Source organism: Mytilus californianus, unplaced genomic scaffold, assembly GCF_021869535.1.
Source record: "Mytilus californianus isolate M0D057914Y unplaced genomic scaffold, xbMytCali1.0.p SCAF_26, whole genome shotgun sequence".
Lineage (NCBI taxonomy): Eukaryota > Metazoa > Mollusca > Bivalvia > Mytilida > Mytilidae > Mytilus > Mytilus californianus.
The window spans coordinates 1,170,569-1,190,541 of NW_026262675.1; the positions used below are offsets into that span (position 1 = coordinate 1,170,569).

General features: G+C 33.3%; 1 protein-coding gene across 3 annotated transcripts; it reads right to left on the reverse strand.

The window, feature by feature from the left end:
• Positions 1-852: 852 nt before the first annotated feature.
• On the reverse strand, positions 853-10,047 carry LOC127732636 (uncharacterized). Of its 3 annotated transcripts, none has more exons than XM_052241723.1 (6): positions 10,032-10,047; positions 6,477-6,601; positions 6,022-6,049; positions 4,880-5,086; positions 3,585-3,697; positions 853-1,075 (listed from the first exon to the last, which is right to left on the reverse strand). In XM_052241723.1, exons 2-6 carry the CDS (start codon positions 6,597-6,599, stop codon positions 953-955), a joined length of 594 nt encoding a protein of 197 aa, XP_052097683.1. In that variant the 5' UTR covers positions 6,600-6,601; positions 10,032-10,047; the 3' UTR covers positions 853-952. The 3 variants fall into 3 exon arrangements, with proteins under 3 accessions (XP_052097683.1, XP_052097681.1, XP_052097682.1); XM_052241721.1 differs by lacking the exon at positions 10,032-10,047 and adding an exon at positions 9,886-10,018; XM_052241722.1 differs by lacking the exon at positions 10,032-10,047 and adding an exon at positions 9,886-9,983 and having other exon boundaries at positions 6,477-6,768.
• Positions 10,048-19,973: the final 9,926 nt, after the last annotated feature.

A 19,973-nucleotide genomic window follows, 5' to 3' on the forward strand; every position in this document is an offset into this window, starting at 1 on the left:
TAAATTTTACTTTGAAAATGAGTTTTCTTTTTTTGTTGGATTGCTGTTTCCATGACGTATGTTCCACGTCTTTGTTTATTCAGATATAATTTAATTTTGGATGTAACGCGTCTTCTGATTGGCTGACGTTGTTTTGTTTATCAGCTCATAGACATAATTTTGTCATGTGACCGTGACGTCATCAACGTTTTTTCATGGTTTACTACGATATAATTTAATTTTGGATGTAACGCGTCTTCTGATTGGCTGACGTTGTTTTGTTTATCAGCTCATAGACATAATTTTGTCATGTGACCGTGACGTCATCAACGTTTTTTCAAGGTTTACTCCGGTTTAAAATGGAATTTAGAATTAAATTATAAGAAATGACTGTAATATTTTTTCTGTCTATTCGAAATAACATAAAAAGTGTGGTGCACACTTTAAAATAACCCGCTACGCTGGTTATTCAGTGTGCACCACATTTTTGATGTTATTTCTTCATAGACAGAAAAAATATTACAGTCATTCCTTAAATAAAAATCAATGAGATAGAAGTCCACAAACATTAAGGATCAAAAATGTGGTGCACACTGAATAACCAGCGTAGCGGGTTATTTTAAAGTGTGCACCACATTTTTTATGTTATTTCGAATAGACAGAAAAAATATTACAGTCATTTCTTATAATTTAATTCTGTGAATTCCATTTTAAACCGGAGTAAACCATGAAAAAACGTTGATGACGTCACGATCACATGACAGAATTATGTCTATGAGCTGATAAACAAAACAACGTCAGCCAATCAGAAGACGCGTTACATCCAAAATTAAATTATATAAATATAACAATGTTTGAGTTTGAAAAACTAAATAAACTAAATATATCATTTTATTCATATTACATCTAATATTTTCTTATAATACACATTTGTAAATGAGTAAATGTGTGATTAATATAAATTTCTATGTTTTCATAGTTTTGTAAGTGTTGTTAGTTCGAAGTGGCAACGGTCGAAAATTTTCTTTACGAATGGAAGATTCTGCATCAATTTTTCAAAGTCACCTGGACTATCTTGGCAAATTAAACCAATAGCCTGAAATGAACAAAATATTTTAGATGTATAAACATGTATGAACATTAACGGTGAAGATTTAATACCTTTATATACAATTACAAAATGGCGATCAGAAATATTATATGTTTTCCAGTTTAAGGACATACAAAGAAATTGTCATCTTTTGAAATGGTCAGATTTGGAAATTGTGTAATCAATAATGAAATAAAGATATGGATTATTTCATAGCTGAAACGATTGAAATAAAACTCTTGTATGTTTTTTTTTCTTAAATTCTTGCACAGAATTCTCGAAAAAAGAACATAATGTTAGTTCGGAAAAGAAAATGATGAAAGTCCATTTGCTTGTTTTCGCCTTTAATTCCTTTTTCCCATTTAGCGCCAATTTAACGTCACAGTTTATTTTTTAAAGTGACTGTCTTACATTCTGTCATTACAGTTCTCAAATCAGTACAATTTATTAAAACCGATTTATGATATGAAAGTAATTAAAATCTTCATTTGCCTCGAGCTCTTATCATTATGGTAGACTTTATTGGAATCAATAAAAAGCCTGGCTGCGATCTCTAACTACGACATTAAAATTTACGCAACCGGATTTAGGGAAATAAGTGAATTTTGTACGAAAAATTTTTGACTTCCGGTTTTACATTAAAACAACGCTTTAGATATTGGAACGTCTCATCAATTTCTGCATCTGCTACTGTATTGCATTTCCAAAAACTTTATTAGAACACAATATCAGTGGTATTGCAAGAAAGTAAGTATAACAAAAATACCGAACTCCAAGGTAAATTCAAAATGGGGAAGTCGATCCATAAAAACTGAAAAAATCAAACTTTATCAACCAACGGAACGAATGAAAAACAAGTGTAATATTCCTGACTTAGTGACACGCATTTTCCGAAGTAAATGGTGGGTTAAACCTGGTTTTATAGCTAGCCAAAACCTCCCATTTGTATGACGGTTGTTTATAGTTCCGTTATATTGGCAAGATTTGGTGAGCAACCCAAAGAGACATAATAGGTTAAAATGACAATAAATGGGATCAAGCAGCCATAACTGTGTAAACATACATCATAGACATACAACACAACTGATTAAACAATTCAAACAAACATACAAATAAATCGAACAACGACACCAACAAAAAAAGTGTTGTAGTTGAAAATAAATTTGACAAAAACGCCAACAAAAAAGTTTTTGTAGGCGATAGTAAATTGACAAAGATGCAAATAAAAAAGTTTTTGATTTTTTCCCCTAGAAGAATAGCAATGGCAAGCTTCTGCGATAAAATATTAAATCAGTACATTAAACCCATGCATGTAGCGCCGCAATAAGGGGATTTTTGATGTAAGTCATATAACTTTTAATCAAATTGTGTGTACGAAATTTCGATAACTGACAACTTCAAATTTAATGTTCGCATCTTTTTACTGACATTCTATACATTCATAGATATTTTTCACAATTTTTGAATTTTTTATTGTATCCGTTGGAGTATAAATGCTATATATACAGTTTAATTTTTTCGATATTAGATTCAGTTTAAATAGTTGTAAATGCTACAAAATTTCAGCGTTGCTGCAGAATTTGGGTTTACGACAATAGATATAAGAAGATGTGGTATGAGTGCAAACGAGACAACTCTCCATCCAAGTCAAAATTTAAAAGAGTAAACCATTATAGGTCAAAGTACGGTCTTCAACACGGAGCCTTGGCTCACACCGAACAGCAAGCTATAAAGGGACCCAAAAATTACTAGTGTAAAACCATTTAAACGGGAAAACTAACGGTCTAATCTATATAAAAAACGAGAAACGAGAAACATTTATGAACCACATCAACAAACGACAACTACTGAACATCAGATTCCTGACTTAGGACAGGTGCAAACAATTGCAGCGGGTTTAAACGTTTTAATGGTACCAAAACTTCACCCTTATCTGAAACAATAGTGTAACATCACAACATAGAAAGACACACTATAAAATATCAATTGAGATGGCTTAACTCAATCAAAAGACATATTAACACCAGTGAACATACACTGAACAAATAAATTTGATCTATGATACAATGTAAATACAAAATAAATAAACTAAGGGAAGAATAATTAAAGTAACATGTTATACCGCTGTGAAATGTTAAATAATTTAAGAAAAACAATATGCTTGAACAAAAATATCAGCCATTTGCAATTACTTTAAACACAGGTAAATGAAAATAATGTTGTTGTTAGGTATACGTGTACAATTCAAATGGAGAAAGGAAATTTTTTTACAAAATTAATCATTTTGGTGTTCATAGTACGAAGAAGTGAAAATTTATAGTAATACCAAACACTTATCAAAGCTAGTATATAGACCAGATATAGCCCTGAATAATATTAAATAACAAAAAAGCATTACAATTAGTATCAACAGGTCAAATAATGTTTAGATGTTGAATGGTGGTTACTTTTTTTTTTTTAATTTTCTAATGTTTTCGGATGTATATTGACATTATATTTGTATATTCTTACATACCTTTCTTTGTCCAAATACTTTAAACAGTTCTAATTCTAGACCAGTACCTCTGACAGTTAAAGCAGTTGTTGCCTCTTCCTTCCAGGTATTTAAAAATTCATCTGTTGTCATACCTGAAACGGAAATATTCATTACAATGATCAATGTCAATGTTTGGAATTAAAATAAATTTCATTAAAGTTCCTATAAAGGACCTTAAGAGAGGTTAGAACTGATTTCAACTGTATCAGTTGCTCCTTGTGAAAATGCACACGGTTAGCAGTTTTGCATAACTTCAGGTCATCAAAAATGAATTCGTCGCAATTTTTTGTTTACCAAAATTAATATCTTAAGAGCGTTCACCTCTTATCTATGAACCAAATAAGGGCAGACCATGCGTGCATAAAGACAAGGACATATATGCTCTAATTAATTAACAATGCTTAAACTCATTAAAAGCTTCTATAAGTTTCTATTTTTATCTTTAGTAAACTCCAAAATTGTTGCAGATAATGATTTTGTTATATTTTGAGGATAACTCCAGTTTATTAACCTTCTGGTAGGGTAATGTGCAGGATATTCAACAATGAAGCAATGATAAATACATAATCAGCTGTATTTCATGATCAAATGTCAATAAGGTTAGCTGCCAAGTATAGTAGCATGTAAGTACCATTCCATAAATCCATAAATGGATAGCGTAGCAGGTGATATGGATCCACGTTATGTGCACGATGATAAAGCTGCCTTTGTTGACAAAGAAGGGTAGTGTAAATCGTCAACAATTTAAATAAGGTAAGATGACTTTGTTATTGCTTTAAAGACATGTTACAATTATTGCAACTGGCTATGCTGTCCCTGAGTCGAAACGAAAGCTAGATCAACTCCTAGCATGAAGTGTTTTTTTATAATTTATAGGAAGTTTGCCAGAATTTCGTACTGTAAAATATTTGTCTGTCATATTCCTTGACTGCTTGTGTAATTAAAATTAATTATATTCTGCTTATTATGAGAAAATTTATCAAATATCTGCTCGAGTTTCCACTTAAAATGTGAATCATAATTGTGTAAACAGCAATATTCATTCACGAAATGTCCGCATATTATTATTCTAAACGAAATTATCTATGGTGTAAAATTTAACATGATTTTTATATAAGGTCAACGGATTCGATGCCCGACAGATGAATGTGATCTATGGCTGTCATGGGTACAGTCCAAAAAAGATATAAAAAAAATTATAGGTAACATTCGGAATCCATAATTTGTAAATCTAAAACAAAATATATACATGTATGTAAAATAACAATACATACCGTTGCATTCAATGTTAACATCAAACTTGTACACCACCGCTTTCGTGAGTTTTCTTGGTGGAGGTCCAGTCAGTTTGCTGTCAACTCCGATTATTTGTGCCCATTCCTCATATGCCAACAAAGAAGTACATGTAACTTGGAAATTACCTTTTTCCATAATACTAGAACACATGGTACTCACTTCCACTGGGTTTATAACCTCAAAGACTGCATAAAAAATAGAATTACATACAACATGAAATGGATAAAAGGAATAACCGAACATAATGGACAATAAATCAGACCACACCAACCACAAATACTCGATTCTTCAACAACGAACAACATTTTGTTTAGATAGCCTGACAATGTACAGGCACAAAAAATGTGATTGGGTCATACCAATTTTTCGTGTGTACAAATCTGCCTCAATTCTTTTTTATACCATGTGTCGTAAAAGTTAAACTCAAAATGAAAATATTGTATATACCAACAGGATACCAACTAACTTAACAAGCCATAAGAAAATAAAAGAGGCACACACTTTGAAAAGCAGAGTAAACTGTGCTCGCTACTACAGTAAGCTAGCTAAGATAGCCACATCTGTTGACTGGATACTTGCGCTCAAGAAGAAAAAAATACAGCATTGATTAATATATGACTGATAAAGAGATCTAATGATCAAGTTAGAATTTTGATTGATTGATTGTAACAGTTGTTTGCTTAACGTCCAGTGGCAGAAAATTCATGCATATTTAGGATAAATAAACAACAAATACAATCAAAATATTGATTCTGCAAAGTAGGTAGACCAGGATAAAGGGCGGGAAATTTGAACTGCCGCTTGTTAAAGATTTTGTTTGATAGTGGAAGAAAGTTTAACTAACAACAGACTTATACGTACAAGGTTTGTGGTACTCTCTCTACACGATGCATCGGATCTAACGTTCCTATTCTGACATACGTTGGGTCGTATTCATGCATCCCGCATAACCAATGTTGTTTTGTATCTTCAAACATTTCTCCAATAATAAATTCCTACATACTGTCTTGATTGCCCTTATTTTTGTGTGTATGTAATGAAAGTATAAATATAGTTAAGGTTTTAGAATACTCCTCCCACTTTATTCTTTCACATTTGTCGCTTAGTTAAAAATACTTACATGCCAATATCTTTGGTTCACCAACAACCTGAAAACAGAAATGCACCTGTGTAATTGCTGAATAGCTTACTCCTGACTACTATTTTGGCTTTGGACTTGGAGACTCATTTGTTAGCATCCTAACTGTCCCGGATCACCTGTGATTACCCCCGGTTTTGGTTGTATTGTGTTGCTCAGTCTAGTTTTTAATGTACTGTAATGTTTTGTTGATTGTTCGTATTTTCGTCGTTTTGCGGGGTTTTTGTCATGATTTTGTCGATTTCTTTCCGACTTTAAATTTTGTTAGTTTCCGCCTTTTACTTTCCAACATATTATTGCTTTCTTTCTTTACTTTGCTGTTCCCTTTTCTTTTAGTTTTTACCTATTTCAAGTGAAGTTTGAAGAGTGAACTGTCAACTGAGATCTATTAATGAAGTATGTCATATGTACAATATCACATTTGGTAAAATACTCACCCTGAACTTGAACATAGCTTTATTTCCAAGCAAGCCATTAACTACTTTAACCATGCCCTCTACGTCCACCTTTTGCTGACATCCTATCTCAATTGTGAGTAGAAAATGTGCTGGTTTCGACATTTCTAATTAAAATAATGCATTTTTTTAAACAGGAATTATTCTTACATATTTTTTATCACATTATTCGTTTGTATAGATCCTTCCTTAATCGAATGAAATCTTCGATCGTGGTCTTCCTGAATACTATTGAAAAACTTTGATACTCATGTACCATTCAATATTTGCAGTTCTGAAACAAAAAACACTTGCTTACCTTCTACATAATGATTTTCTGGAAATTCCGTTTAGAATTGACGCCATATGTCGAGCAACAATAATGAAAGCAAATTTGAACGAAATTTCGCATGTTTTCAAGGTTGAATGGAATTAAAGGAGGAAAGAAATTTAATGATTGGTGCAATGCGAAGGTCTGATTCTTATATCTATGAAATCCATACAAGCAAACTACAGGAAGACAAGACTTATTTTACTAACGTATAGTGAAGTCATATTACTTTTATAACAACAATAAAAAAAAAGCAACAACACATATTCATGTACTATAAAATTCGACGTGTATTATTTGTGAATTACAGCAAGTTGCATTGTAACTGCTAATTGGACCAAAATGACCCGATTGTTCTAGCTACTATGGTGTACATTTATAATTTTATTCGACAGAAATCTGATATAGAAGGGAAATGCGACCTATTCTAACATTGGTTCAAACTAATACTCTAATAGAATACAGTCGTGAACACTAAATCCCTACATTTTGCGTGAAATCTATACCTTTCCTTTGAAAGTATTTAAATAACAAAACTATAATTAGAAAATTACACTCAGTAAAAGTTGGATAGACGGGGTTATAATATGTGTCTAGTCGAATCTATTTGAACTTGTTTGAAAGGATGATCGAAACGATTCGAACTTGTATGAAAGGAGATTCATGACGAGATTTGTTGATAGATTTTTTGTATTGTACTGCTCTTGACAACTGTACTTGATCTACTTATTTAAAGTATATAATAAAATTAACGATTACCGTACCAGTTTTACTGCATCAGATGCCCATTTCAACAATTAATGTTCAGTGATGCTCGAGGTCTATATTATACCTTCAACTTTTCGACTTACAATGTAAACCATACAGAAATGTTAAAAGTTTTACAGATATCAGCGTCTACATTAAGGCAACAGTAGTATACCGCTGTTCAATAGTCATAAATCGATTTAACTGAAACAAATCCGGGTCACAAACCAAAACCGAGGGAAACACATCAACTATAAGAGGAAAACAACGGAACAACAGAAACACTGAACTGCTACAAAAACAAGCTCCAACATACATAGAAACGGACTATTTGATAACAACTGCCGTATTCCTGACTTGGCACAGGACATTTTGAACAGATATATCATGTTAAGGGGTATTTGCGAAAAATACCAGTCGAGAGAATGTCAAATTTCGCGAGCCGTAAGGCGAGGGAAATTCATTCTCAAGACTGGTATTTTTCGCAAATACCCCTCAAGAACATGCTATATCTGTGTAATAACACCGAATGTTAACGTTGACTTCAAAAACGCATTGATGATCGTGACGTTACGAGCGTCCAGTCGGATAGAGTATTTTTTGGCAAATACCACGGCAGAGAGGGTAAAAAAGGCATATCCTTGTTTTTGATTGGTTGATAGCCAGTGTATTTTTCACCAATTTACTGTTATCAAATGAATATCGTTCATTTTTTAACGCCGCCGGGGTATATGCAAAAAGGATATGCCTTTTTTACCCTCTCTGCCATGGTATTTGCCAAAAAATACGCTATCCGACTGGACGCTTGTAACGTCACGATCATCAAAGCGTTTTTGAAGGTTAACATTCGGTGTAATTAAACAGATATAGCATGTTCTTGAGGGGTATTTGCGAAAAATACCAGTCTTGAGAATGAATTTCCCTCGCCTTACGGCTCGCGAAATTTAACATTCTCTCGACTGGTATTTTTCGCAAATACCCCTCCTTAACATGATATATCTGTTCAAAAAATGGTTTGTTGAACCTGGATTCTAAGATCTAAGATTTTTAAAGTATCAGCGTCTAACGTAAATAAATATATAGGAAAATATTGTACGTATGATTGTTTCATTTTGTGTTTAAGGAATAAATTTTGATTAACTGATTTATATTGAACATGGTAATCTGTTGTGACACACCGAATGGCAATAGAGATGGTTTATGTAATTCCTTTAGTTTCTCGGTATCAAGACGTTAACAGAAACATCCCTATTTGGAAAACGGTGTCACTCGACAAGGGTAAAGATTGGCAAACATTTTGTCATATGCCACGACAGAAAGGGTAAAAACGAGATAGCAATTGCGCAAATATCCCAGCGGTGATGAAACAAATCGATATTCAAATCCTGAAATAAACCAGCTATTTTTTTCTTTGTAGAAATGAACTGTTTACCAAGCATTATTCTACATAACCTTTGTTCTATTCCTCCACTATTTGTGAGGTCAGCTGGGACATAAAATATAAGTATACTACTCCAGGGTACAATGCTGGATATAAGGGTGACAGAAAGCATGACTTCATTGTCTACATTGTTGTATCTTTAACGAATACCCATCATGCATTACGTCTTTGCACTAACGAGTTCAGGGTATAACGAAACGGAAGATATCAATGGAACATTCAAAACTCTCAAGTCGAAGAGAAATGTAATACAACTCTCAAGTCGAAGAGAAATGTAATACAACTCTCAAGTCGAAGAGAAATGTAATACAACTCTCAAGTCGAAGAGAAATGTAATACAACTTTTCTTTGCAGACACTTTATTCTAAAGAATGACTCCTTAACGTTTTTAACTATTATATACTAGTTCATTTGGATTGGAAATAGCAGGAGGAAAGAACAGGAATTCGCAGAAACTTGATTTTGAGATGGTTTGAAAAAATACAAACCATGTTATTCTTGTATTGGTATGGTTTTTATATATCTGCGGTTTATCATTTGAGCTGCGTCGGATAGAAATCGACCTAATGCACACTAATATCAATATATCTGTAAACCTATCTCGGGATGAAAAATCTCTTCGGAAAGTCTGTTACTGTTTGAAAATTGAGTTGTTATAAGAATCCTACAAAACAGACTGACATTTATCTTTTATTTCGTATTTGAATGTTCCATAATTAATCAAAGTCGTATACATGTACACGTATATGTGTACTTGCATAAGGTCGATTTCTATCCGGCGCAGCTCATTTATCATTTTTTTCTCTATTTTTGTTTTATTAATATTATATTAAAAATATAACTGATTTAGTATAAATACTTTAAAAATTCATTTCTGTTAAAAATCGCCTTACCTCAGAAATTTTAAAAACGCCCTGATCAGTATGAATGTTTTTGATATAATACAACTATACTGTTTCAATGGAAATAAATTATGAAATCGGAGTAGCAATGTTACTAAAAAAAACCTTAGCTTACGAATGTCCCAAAAAGTAACAACCTTAGGTTACTATTGTTAACGTGTCCTTCGCTATAATAGGTCTGTATTATATATACTATGTACATTTGAGTAACACAATAATTGACCTCGTCTATGAATCAGATATAGGTTTAAATAACCCAAAAGTATATTTACAAACATATGATACAGAAATGTATTTCAAATTTTAGAAAATGAAAATATACCAATCTAAAATTATAATAGACTGTTTACTGTGTATTGTACCGCTGACTTTTGTTCTTTCTACCGTTAAGGAGATATTGGGGTTTTTTTTTGTTATAAAGTTTATTCATTAGCGGTGTATAGTGTCAATCACCAATCGTTATATTCCTCCGATCTCCGATATCTGCTTTATAAGCGAATAGAAGGAGTATAATTTTTGGGATAAGCTGCGTTCTGTCGAGGGTCAGTTTGATTTCTCCTTCTTTCAGCGACATTTGCAAAAAGTGTAATTAACAATGTAATCTAGTTATTTATTAAAATGGTCCCTAGATTAAACGGCATGTCTGTTTTCATTTTTTGCATAAATCTATTGCTATTCAAGTTATGGGTATTCAAATGGGAAAAAGCTACGCCCGCCAATATTATAGTATATTTCATTTGTACTAGGTCTCTTCGGTTTTTTATGGTCACTAAAAATATACAATCATACCTAATCTACGTATTTTTATAAAAGATGAAAACACAAAATTCTTCTAAGGAGTTAATCGGAAAGTTTCTTTTTATTTCAGTGGCGGCAGCAGGTGGGCGTAGAGGGCGTACGCCCCCTTGATTGTCCCAGAACATAATTTTACATGTAACATGGTTTTCAAGATTTTTTTCGACTCGTTTCGCTCGCCGGTATATAATCCGTTTTATAGAATTACGGCCTCCTTTCAAAAATCCTGGGTTCGCCCCTGTATGTCTTTGGTAATTTTAATTCTGTCATTATCTGGCCGATCTTATTTTATCTTTGATTGTTTATTTGTGTTAGCGATGTATTAACCAGTACATATATTTGAAAAAAAATATTATTACAATGTATAATACTTTAACATGTAAAATCCTAGATTCGAACTTATGAGTACTTTCTATCTTTATAAGTAAACCATCCTGTAAAATATTTTATTATTTCTTTTGGGTCTTACACGTGTTTATTCTAAGTAGTAAAATAAGACAGTGGAAATTTAATTCTCAAAAGTTAGGCAAGTGACATTTTATGAAAATAAGTAGATTAGTATGATTGCCAATGAGACAAGTATCCACTAGAGAACAAAGGACGCGGATGTAAGCAACTAAAAGCCATCGACTTTCTACAAAGAGCAAAAACCATACCATAGAACTGTGAAAGTACTTTTATTCGTGTGGTACCAATTTTCGTGGTTTTCGTGGATTGCTTTATTCCCGAATTTAAGTGTCCATCGGAATATAACAACTGTTGTCCAATTCAAGATATGGAAAGATGCCTATGTAGGTTTGACTACATGGATACAGGCATTTAATCTAGATAGATATAAGAAGATGTGGTATGAGTGCCAATGAGAGAACTCTCCATCCAAGTCACGATTTGTAAAAGTAAACCATTATAGGTCAAGGTACGGCCTTCAACACGGAACCTTGGCTCATACCGAACAGCAAGCTATAAAGAGCCCCAAAAATGACTAGTGTAAAATCATTCAAACAGGAAAACCAACGGTCTAATCTATATAAAAAACGAGAAACGAGAAACACTTATGAACCACATCAACAAACGACAACCACTGAACATCAGGTTCCGGACTTAGGACAGGTGCAAACAAATGCAGCGGGTTTAAAAGTTTTAATAGGCGCCAACCTTCACCCTACCTGAAACAATAGTGTAACATCACAACATAGAAAGACACACTATAAAATATCAATTGAAATGGCTTAACTCAATCAAAAGACATATTAACAAAAACAAGTGAACATACACTGAACGAATAAATTTGATCTATGACACAATGTAAATACAAAATTAATAAAACAAGGGGGTTAGATGTAAAACAATATCAGAAAAACAACCATAACCTTGGACAAATTGCCGCCAAATGAAATAATGTACACAGGTAAATAAAAATAATTTTGTTGTAAGGTATACATGGAGTACGGAAATAATTTTTACAAAATGAATAATTTTGTTGTTCCTAGTACGAGAACAAAAAATGAAAATTTATCGTCATACTAAACACTTATCAAAGGTGGTATGTATTGAAAATAACGAGACTAGATATAACACTGAATAACTAAACATTAAATAACAAAAATACATTACAAATTGTATCAACAGGTCAAATTAACACGAAAGTACGATTTGAGAGTACTCGCAGTTACTGAAAGCTAGTTAAAAGCCAAAAACAATTAATAATAAAAAATCATGCATCAAAGACTAAAATTAACTAAAACACATCCCAGGGATTTAGTGTTTTAACGTCATGGACAGTCAAAGAAGACATGACTTGTGCAAAGCCAAAATAAAAGTATCGACAGGCAGTAGGATAGTTAGGAGTTAACTGTTAATAAATATGTACAATGTAATGTATAGATAGAGTAATCTCTATGTAGAAAATGAACGTGGATGTGTATTTATACATCCCAAAAAACCGTTTGAACTATATATACAACGTCAGATAGGATTTTACCCATTTAATCTTTATCAAAACCTAAAACTGTATGACTTTTAACTCTCCCGAAAATTTAGTTTTGATCGATGAAAGTCAGACTTCCGATGATGATACGCGACGAAAACCAAGAAAATTGATACCCACGAATAAAAGTACTTTCACAGTAGTTAGCTATAAACTGCCCCGGAAAGACAAAATATGAAAGTTTAAACGAGAAAATGAATGGCTGACCATTTATCTGAACAAACTACTAGTGAATGGCATATAAATGTATCAAATGAAGCAAACAGAAGAGATTAATTGAAAATTTAGTTTAAATCCGTGCGAAGGTAAAAAAAAGAAAGAAGAGAAAACCAAGGAAAAATCAAAATTACAAATTAATTTATAATTCTAATGTATAGGTTCTGCAGAATTGTTTGACTGGAATGAAGGGCTCGAATTTCTACTGCTTTTGTAAATTGAGGTTATGTTGAATAGAATCAGATATTTTGCCTTGTAACAGGCCACCTAATGACCTTTAAAAAAGTTGTTAAAAGTACTCTTTAACATATGGAAAGTGGGGAACTTTCCCTTCATACGGCACCGAAACTATCACCCCCATTCCAACCGAACGTGGTTACGTATTTATACATCTCAAACAGCCAAAAGAACATCCTTCTTTAAAATGGGTTCTACAACCGGATTGAAGAAGTTAAGATAACCATATTTATATACCCTTTGGGTCTGAATAAGAAAATGCGAGTTATTCGTTAATGAGGAATAATGCAGCAAACCAACAACAGAAAAACAACAAATGAATGACACTGGCAGGTCAACAACAGTCTTCAACAGTATCTTTACAGTTTGCACGGTATATTTCTATGTAACCATGAGTTTAAAAAATGTTAAATAAATTAATCACTTTTGAAAAAAATATTCTTAACTAAAATAGTGATCGATTGAAATATTAGGGTTATGTTTTTTCGTCGAGTTTCTGTTGGTACTTTTCTGATTTTTATAAACATTTCATAGTTAATATCTGTTAGAAGTCACCTAACCTGACAAGGTTTGGATTCACCCTTACTTTTATACAGACTACAACACACCCGCGACATCGCGGAGCCGTCACCGAATTAAAGTACCTATGCCTTATTTTAGCCTGTTTTTTTTAGTATTCGTATGGTCATCTGATAAAGTCATGCTGATTGTAAGGTGCACAGTTTTCTCTGCTTTCAAAATCTTTCTGTTTGAACCCGTCCTGCTTTTTCTAATTTTTAACTAATTAACCAAAATTAATAGTGGTATTGAGGTGGAAGAAAACAGACTTGTTAAATAATGTACTAAAATGTAACATGGATATAAAACAACTACTGGAAGAATTCCAGGTTTTCCTGATAGAGGAGGGATTTACAGAAGGTAACAGGTGGCACAGTAGTATTTCCTGGCCCATAGGGATAATGATAGCCTTTTTAGAATGTTCACCACTTTCTAACACTGCCCAAAATTCTACATACACAGTTAACTGAAGTACTTTCATTATAATATTCAGAAATGAATTTGAATATGTACCATGACCGTTTACTTTTTTTGCTATCTTTAAAAACCTAAGGCCACTAGTGCTTTTATGTCTTTTATCATGCAGTGAATACAAAATTAAAAAAATTCTCAAAAATTCATTTTCACCTGTATGTAAAATTATTTCATATTTTTCTACACCTGATTCATCCCTCAGTTTGGGAAAGTATGTTCAGTTGATACTGTATTTTTTGTCCAATCACACTACAACAAATGGAAGTTTTTAACGACCTTGACTGGCTGTTAAGCCCTCGCACGGTCGGCTCGGTGCCCGAAGGCGTTTTGGTGAGCGTTTAAATATTTTTGCAGTGGTCAGGAACAGTTGGAATTCGCCATTTTGGTAGGCCGCCATCTTGGATTTGGTGAGTTGTTTTGTTTTTGTTTGTTGACTATTTTGTTGTTTACTTCACAACGGCTGCTTTCAGGGCCAGGTTGGTCAGCTTGGCAGCCCGCTAACCTCGATGATGGAGTACTGGTAGATGAGTCTCGGACGTAGTATTAACGATGACAGGAAGTATTATCAGGACCAAAGTCGTGAGACAGTGAAATGGTGGTCCATCATCTAACACCTAGGATACAGCCCTCGGACGTCACTCGGCATACCACTCCCCCATCCATAATGGGTTTTGGAGTGTATGTTGACGCGGGAATTTGCCCCTACGCGGATTATAGCCTAACGTAGTCTGTACAGCGTTGGATTGGTTTCTGTCATCGAAAGTAGTAAGTCGTTGATCCATCTAACTGTAAACCCTCATCGAAGATAGCGGGTAAAGGAGAGCTGACCCAGCACGTCCGTTCAGTTGTAATGACTGAGACGTGACTATTCAGATACATTGACTTAAGTAAGGTACACAAAAGAGCAACCTAAATTCCGGAATGCAAATACTACCGTGCCACCAACAGGTAACAACCGGAAACTATATGTGACATATACTCGGATTCGACCCGGAACTTGATATTGGTAATACAAGTAATAGCTTTTCCAAAAAGCTTGCCGGTTTTTGGCTTATTATGTTGAAAATTGGGTTTTTTTTTTGCTTTGTATTTTCATCCATTCAGGATATTGCTATGCATTTAAATTGTAATGGGGCGGACAAAAGTCGAATAGAGGTAAGGCCAATATAGTATTTCAAGGGATACAATTTTAATTTTGTGCTTTGTCATTGTTAACTCCTGGTAAGGGCTAAATTTCTAAATCACTTGTTTTTTGCCTGTTCTTATTTCAATTAACTTTTTTTATGAATCAGTTTTTCAGCAGACATGTCACTATTTACTCTCTGTTTGAGAAATGTGTGATCAAAATCTTTCATTAATTGTCCCGATAAAACAACTCACAAACGTTTAAGATCACAATGAATCTTTATTATACCGGACATTGTGCCTATATCCTACTTAAGCAGGTTCCGGGAGCGTAAAAGGGTACATGTATATAGTTACTGCATGTTCTGGAAAAAAAATAAATTGGCATGCTATGAAGTAAAGTAAATACATATGTGACTCTCTATTCATTACTTTCTGGCTTTCTGCTTCTTCCCGGTTACGAGTTGGACTCTACAATTGAGTGTAATTGACTAGGGCGCATCTCAAACAGACAGAGGCCACTCCTTTGGCCAAAAGTAAAAAGTCCAGGAAAACTGGATGGTATTTACATTGAAATCAGTAGTGCGTATTTACAAATATGTACACTGGATATCCTGTTATCTAGTTGAGATGTGGTAGGGTCCAGGAGATAGTGTTCACTCTGGCCCTGAAGTCCTCTAATGATCTGGACTCCACTACAGATTCTGGTTATTTGTTCCATTCTCTTGTTGTTCTAGGGAAGAATGAAAGATAATATACGTCTCTCTTTACTCTAGCTTGTTTGTAGGTCTTACAAGGGTGGAGTATATTGGGTTTTCTTATAGCTTTGAATCAATCCGATGAGTCAACCCCTTTTCAATTGGATTATACAGTTAGTTCTTACATATTATAGAAAAGAAAGAATATTGGGTATCCATTCAGGACACAAAATCAGTACAAAAACCACATGCACAGCAAAAACACAAAAAGCAAAGAAACAGCGCTTTTAATGTTTCATGTTGCAGTTTAACACCACTGTCCTAGGTTAGGGAGGGTTTGGCATCCGCAAACATGGTTATCCCCGCCAAGTTCGCTGTGTGCCTGTACCAAAATCATGAGTCTGAATTTCATTGGTTGTCGTTTGTTGCTGTGAATTACATCTTCTTTTCGTTTATAATTGTTTTGTGCTAAAATAATGACATGCCGTTGGTTATGTCGTTTGAACGTTTTTACGTTTGTCATGTCGGATCCTTTTATAGCTTACAATGCAGTATGAGTATTTCTCAATGGTAAATGCTGTAGGGTAACGTATATGTGTTAACATCTATGTCATTTAGTCTCTGGTGGATAGTTACGTCATTGGTAATCATACCACATCTTCTTATTTTCATGTTATAAATATCTGACTGGCAAATTTTCTGGACCGTTGCTTAACATAATTATACTAAAACTATGGTTTTGAACATTTACCAGCACTATTCACATGCATTGATCACAGTTCAACTATATATCATTTGTTGTCAGAACATTATCATACAAACATGTATATGAAGCTGTAATTATTGTTTTCTCCGATGTTAGCAAACGGAGTTCGTTCCTGTTCATTGCCTTAAGGTCTCCTTAATGTGTGTATTAATTTTGCGATTTAAGGGATACTTATGTCGATTGCATATTTTGAAAGTCTTTGTAAAATTATCCACAATTATTTTTTTTTAAATTTAGTGCTTGAAATATTGTAAAGACATGTATCCATTGAAGAAACCAGACGGTGTTAACCTTATTTAGCTTTGTTGTTAATTTGGTTGCTGTCTTATTTATGATACCCTACATCTCTTATTTACAATAATGTATCTGGCAACACTTTAGATATTTTTACATACATGTATACTTGCTTTCAAAACGGAAATTTACCGACGCTTATGTGTATAAAATACCCCTTCCAGAAAAAAGTCACCTGTATTAAACGTATGAAGTCTTATTATTTTTGCCCTTAGGAAGTTAATCTTAGAAGTAGACCGTTTTGTCATTATAACTTCAATGTACCTATTCAGAATAACTAAAACGTCTTGAAAGGCTATTTTTTTTTTTTTTTCTGTTATGCCATCCAGCGCAAAAAATAGCCGTCTTAACTATTCGGACAACCCTGTACCGTGATGGATGTTGGCGTGCTAAGGAATTCGACACATGTTTACATCAACCCACCTCTTCAAGATCAGGTATAAATGAACATTAGAATTAATCGAAAATAAGACATTTGAAGATACCTGTTTTTCACAAATTTTTTTTATACTTTTGAATTATATCAGTTAATAGATACTCATCTTTAATTTTTGTTAACTACAGACAGAAGTATACACGATCCTTCCTATATATGTTTATGAACATTTGTACATGGCTCTGCACAATCACGACAGTGTGTTTCTTGATATAGCGTAACTTTGATAAATCACCACGTGTGCATTTTATACATAACAAAATCCCTAATGCTTTAGCTATTCATAGATAAGCGTGTAAAATTATTATCCTGTAAAACAATACGCATGAGTGATAACGAATACACATCAACACGGTAATCATGAATACGAAAGTTAAAATAATATTTATATCTGATGCAAACACAATTGAATAATAAAGACGGAACAAAACTCAGCTAATTTGAATCACTTTTGCGTTTGATCTTGTGGCATTAAAATATCGATTCAACACTTCACATTCAACTTGAATGAACACTTCACTGTCATTTTCATAACCTACTATCATGATTTCTTTCCGGCCTCACTCACGGATACGCTCTCCTATTATAGATAAACCTTAATATTACCCAATCAAACGTCAAGAAAACCTTTACTTCGTACGGAACAAGCTATTTTTTTGAGTATTTACCAATGAGAATTCATTAACAGATTTACCTCATTGTGACGTGAAGCGTTTGACTAATTAGACCGGGTCTCAAGTGACCCGGTAATTAGTTATGTGGAAAACAACACCATTGTCCTATATTAGTTATATATAAAGTTGAATTCTTTTTCATGCCGGCTAACAAATTGGACCTCGTAATCTTAGAAGTATAGATGTAATTTGATTAAATTCCTTTTTCAGTGGCAATAAATTGTGAAATCTGAGTAGTATTATGACGTTTAACTTTCATTTCGAATAAGTCTATTTTTTATATATATAATGGTCTACTGAACACAAATAAAAGGAGATGTGGGGTGAAAAAGCAACCCGACGACAAAAATAATCAAAAGACATATATAGGACATTATAGTATTCAACAACAGACAGGATTCCAAGCACAACATTTCAAGCTCAAAATCGTTCCAGAGTCTAAAAGATAAGAATATTTCAAACATAAAGTAGAGCTGTATCACTGGAAAGCAAAACTAGTATAAGTATAATAGGTATAATCAGACATTTATTTATATTAATGGTTTGAACTTTCTTAATATTTGTCTAATTTTTCAATTCTTTGATGTCTTTTAAGGCTTCGATCATTTTACCTGGCCTTCTACCATATGAGCGAATATAGATCTCCCGCTGTCAGAAGAAGACAATTCAGAGTAAACCAAAAGATCAACGTCTAACTGCAGTAACAGGTTTCAAGTCAATGATTATAATGAAGAAAGACAACTACAATACTGATCGTCAACAACCACAACATATCAAATCATATCTTCAACAACTTTATATTTGTTACAGACATTTTATAAATTTAGGCATTTTATGAAGGGCCTAAAAATAAAACCATTTTATATTTTTTACTTATATTTTCAGGCATTTTGCAAAATGACTAAAACTATAACATAGAATTCGAATGAAATGTTGACAAAAACTGAACCACTGAAAGTATTTAATAACTTAATTTCTTCTATGATAGTAACTGAAATGAACATCAAGCAATTTAAGAATTTTTACAATTCAAAATTTATTCTACTGAATTATTTACAATTTCAAAAAGCACTGAACTCAACAATTATGTGTTATCTTTATGCTGTGTTGAATGGCAGGCACTGTTTCACATTTGTCTCGATTTTTAGTGTTGTCTTATAGATGACACTAATGGGTGCCACAGGATTTTTTTACTCTGCCGGAATGCTTGAGATAACCCTCGGTTTAAGATGAGGGTTCGTGTTGTTCAGTCTTTAGTTTTCTCTGTTGTATTTTTATCTGTTGTTTGTCTTTTCGTCGTTTTTCGGGTTTTTTTTTGCCATGCCGTTGTCAGTTTGTCTTTGACTTATGAGTTCGAATATCCTTTTGGTTTCTTCCGCCTCTCTTGTAGCACTACATTTTAAGTGAAACCCTGACCATCACACATTCAGCTCTGTTAATTGTTTTTCTGATATATTCTGATATAACACTCAACATTCGAGAAAAAAAAACCATTGGTTTTCGTTAACAGCACACAATAAATATCTCCTACTATTTCTTATGTCCCAAAATATTACAAGTAAGGTTAGCTTACATCTGTTTGCTAACCAGAGCGTTCAAGAGATCAACAGATCCATCAGATTGAAAAAAAAAACGAAAAAAGTTTACTGAGAAATAAATGAAGATACTCCTATGCTATGTAGTGTTTTGTAGAGTGTTTCTGCCATTTCGTCGATTTTACTTTTTAACCATAGAGTTTCCGGTTTCTCTCAACTTATCAATTGATAGTCCATACGGTATCTTCCGCACCTTTTTTGCATTACACTAAAACACGACCTTA

Bases quoted from the DNA above. Each gene is read 5' to 3' on its own strand.
- LOC127732636 (XM_052241723.1), bottom strand. From the start codon at position 6,599: ATGTCGAAACCAGCACATTTTCTACTCACAATTGAGATAGGATGTCAG. The intron at 3,698-4,879 runs GTATGTATTGTT...TTTCCGTTTCAG, and splicing joins TGTTAACATTGAATGCAACG to GTATGACAACAGATGAATTT. The intron at 1,076-3,584 runs GTATGTAAGAAT...TGTTCATTTCAG, and splicing joins AAGTATTTGGACAAAGAAAG to GCTATTGGTTTAATTTGCCA.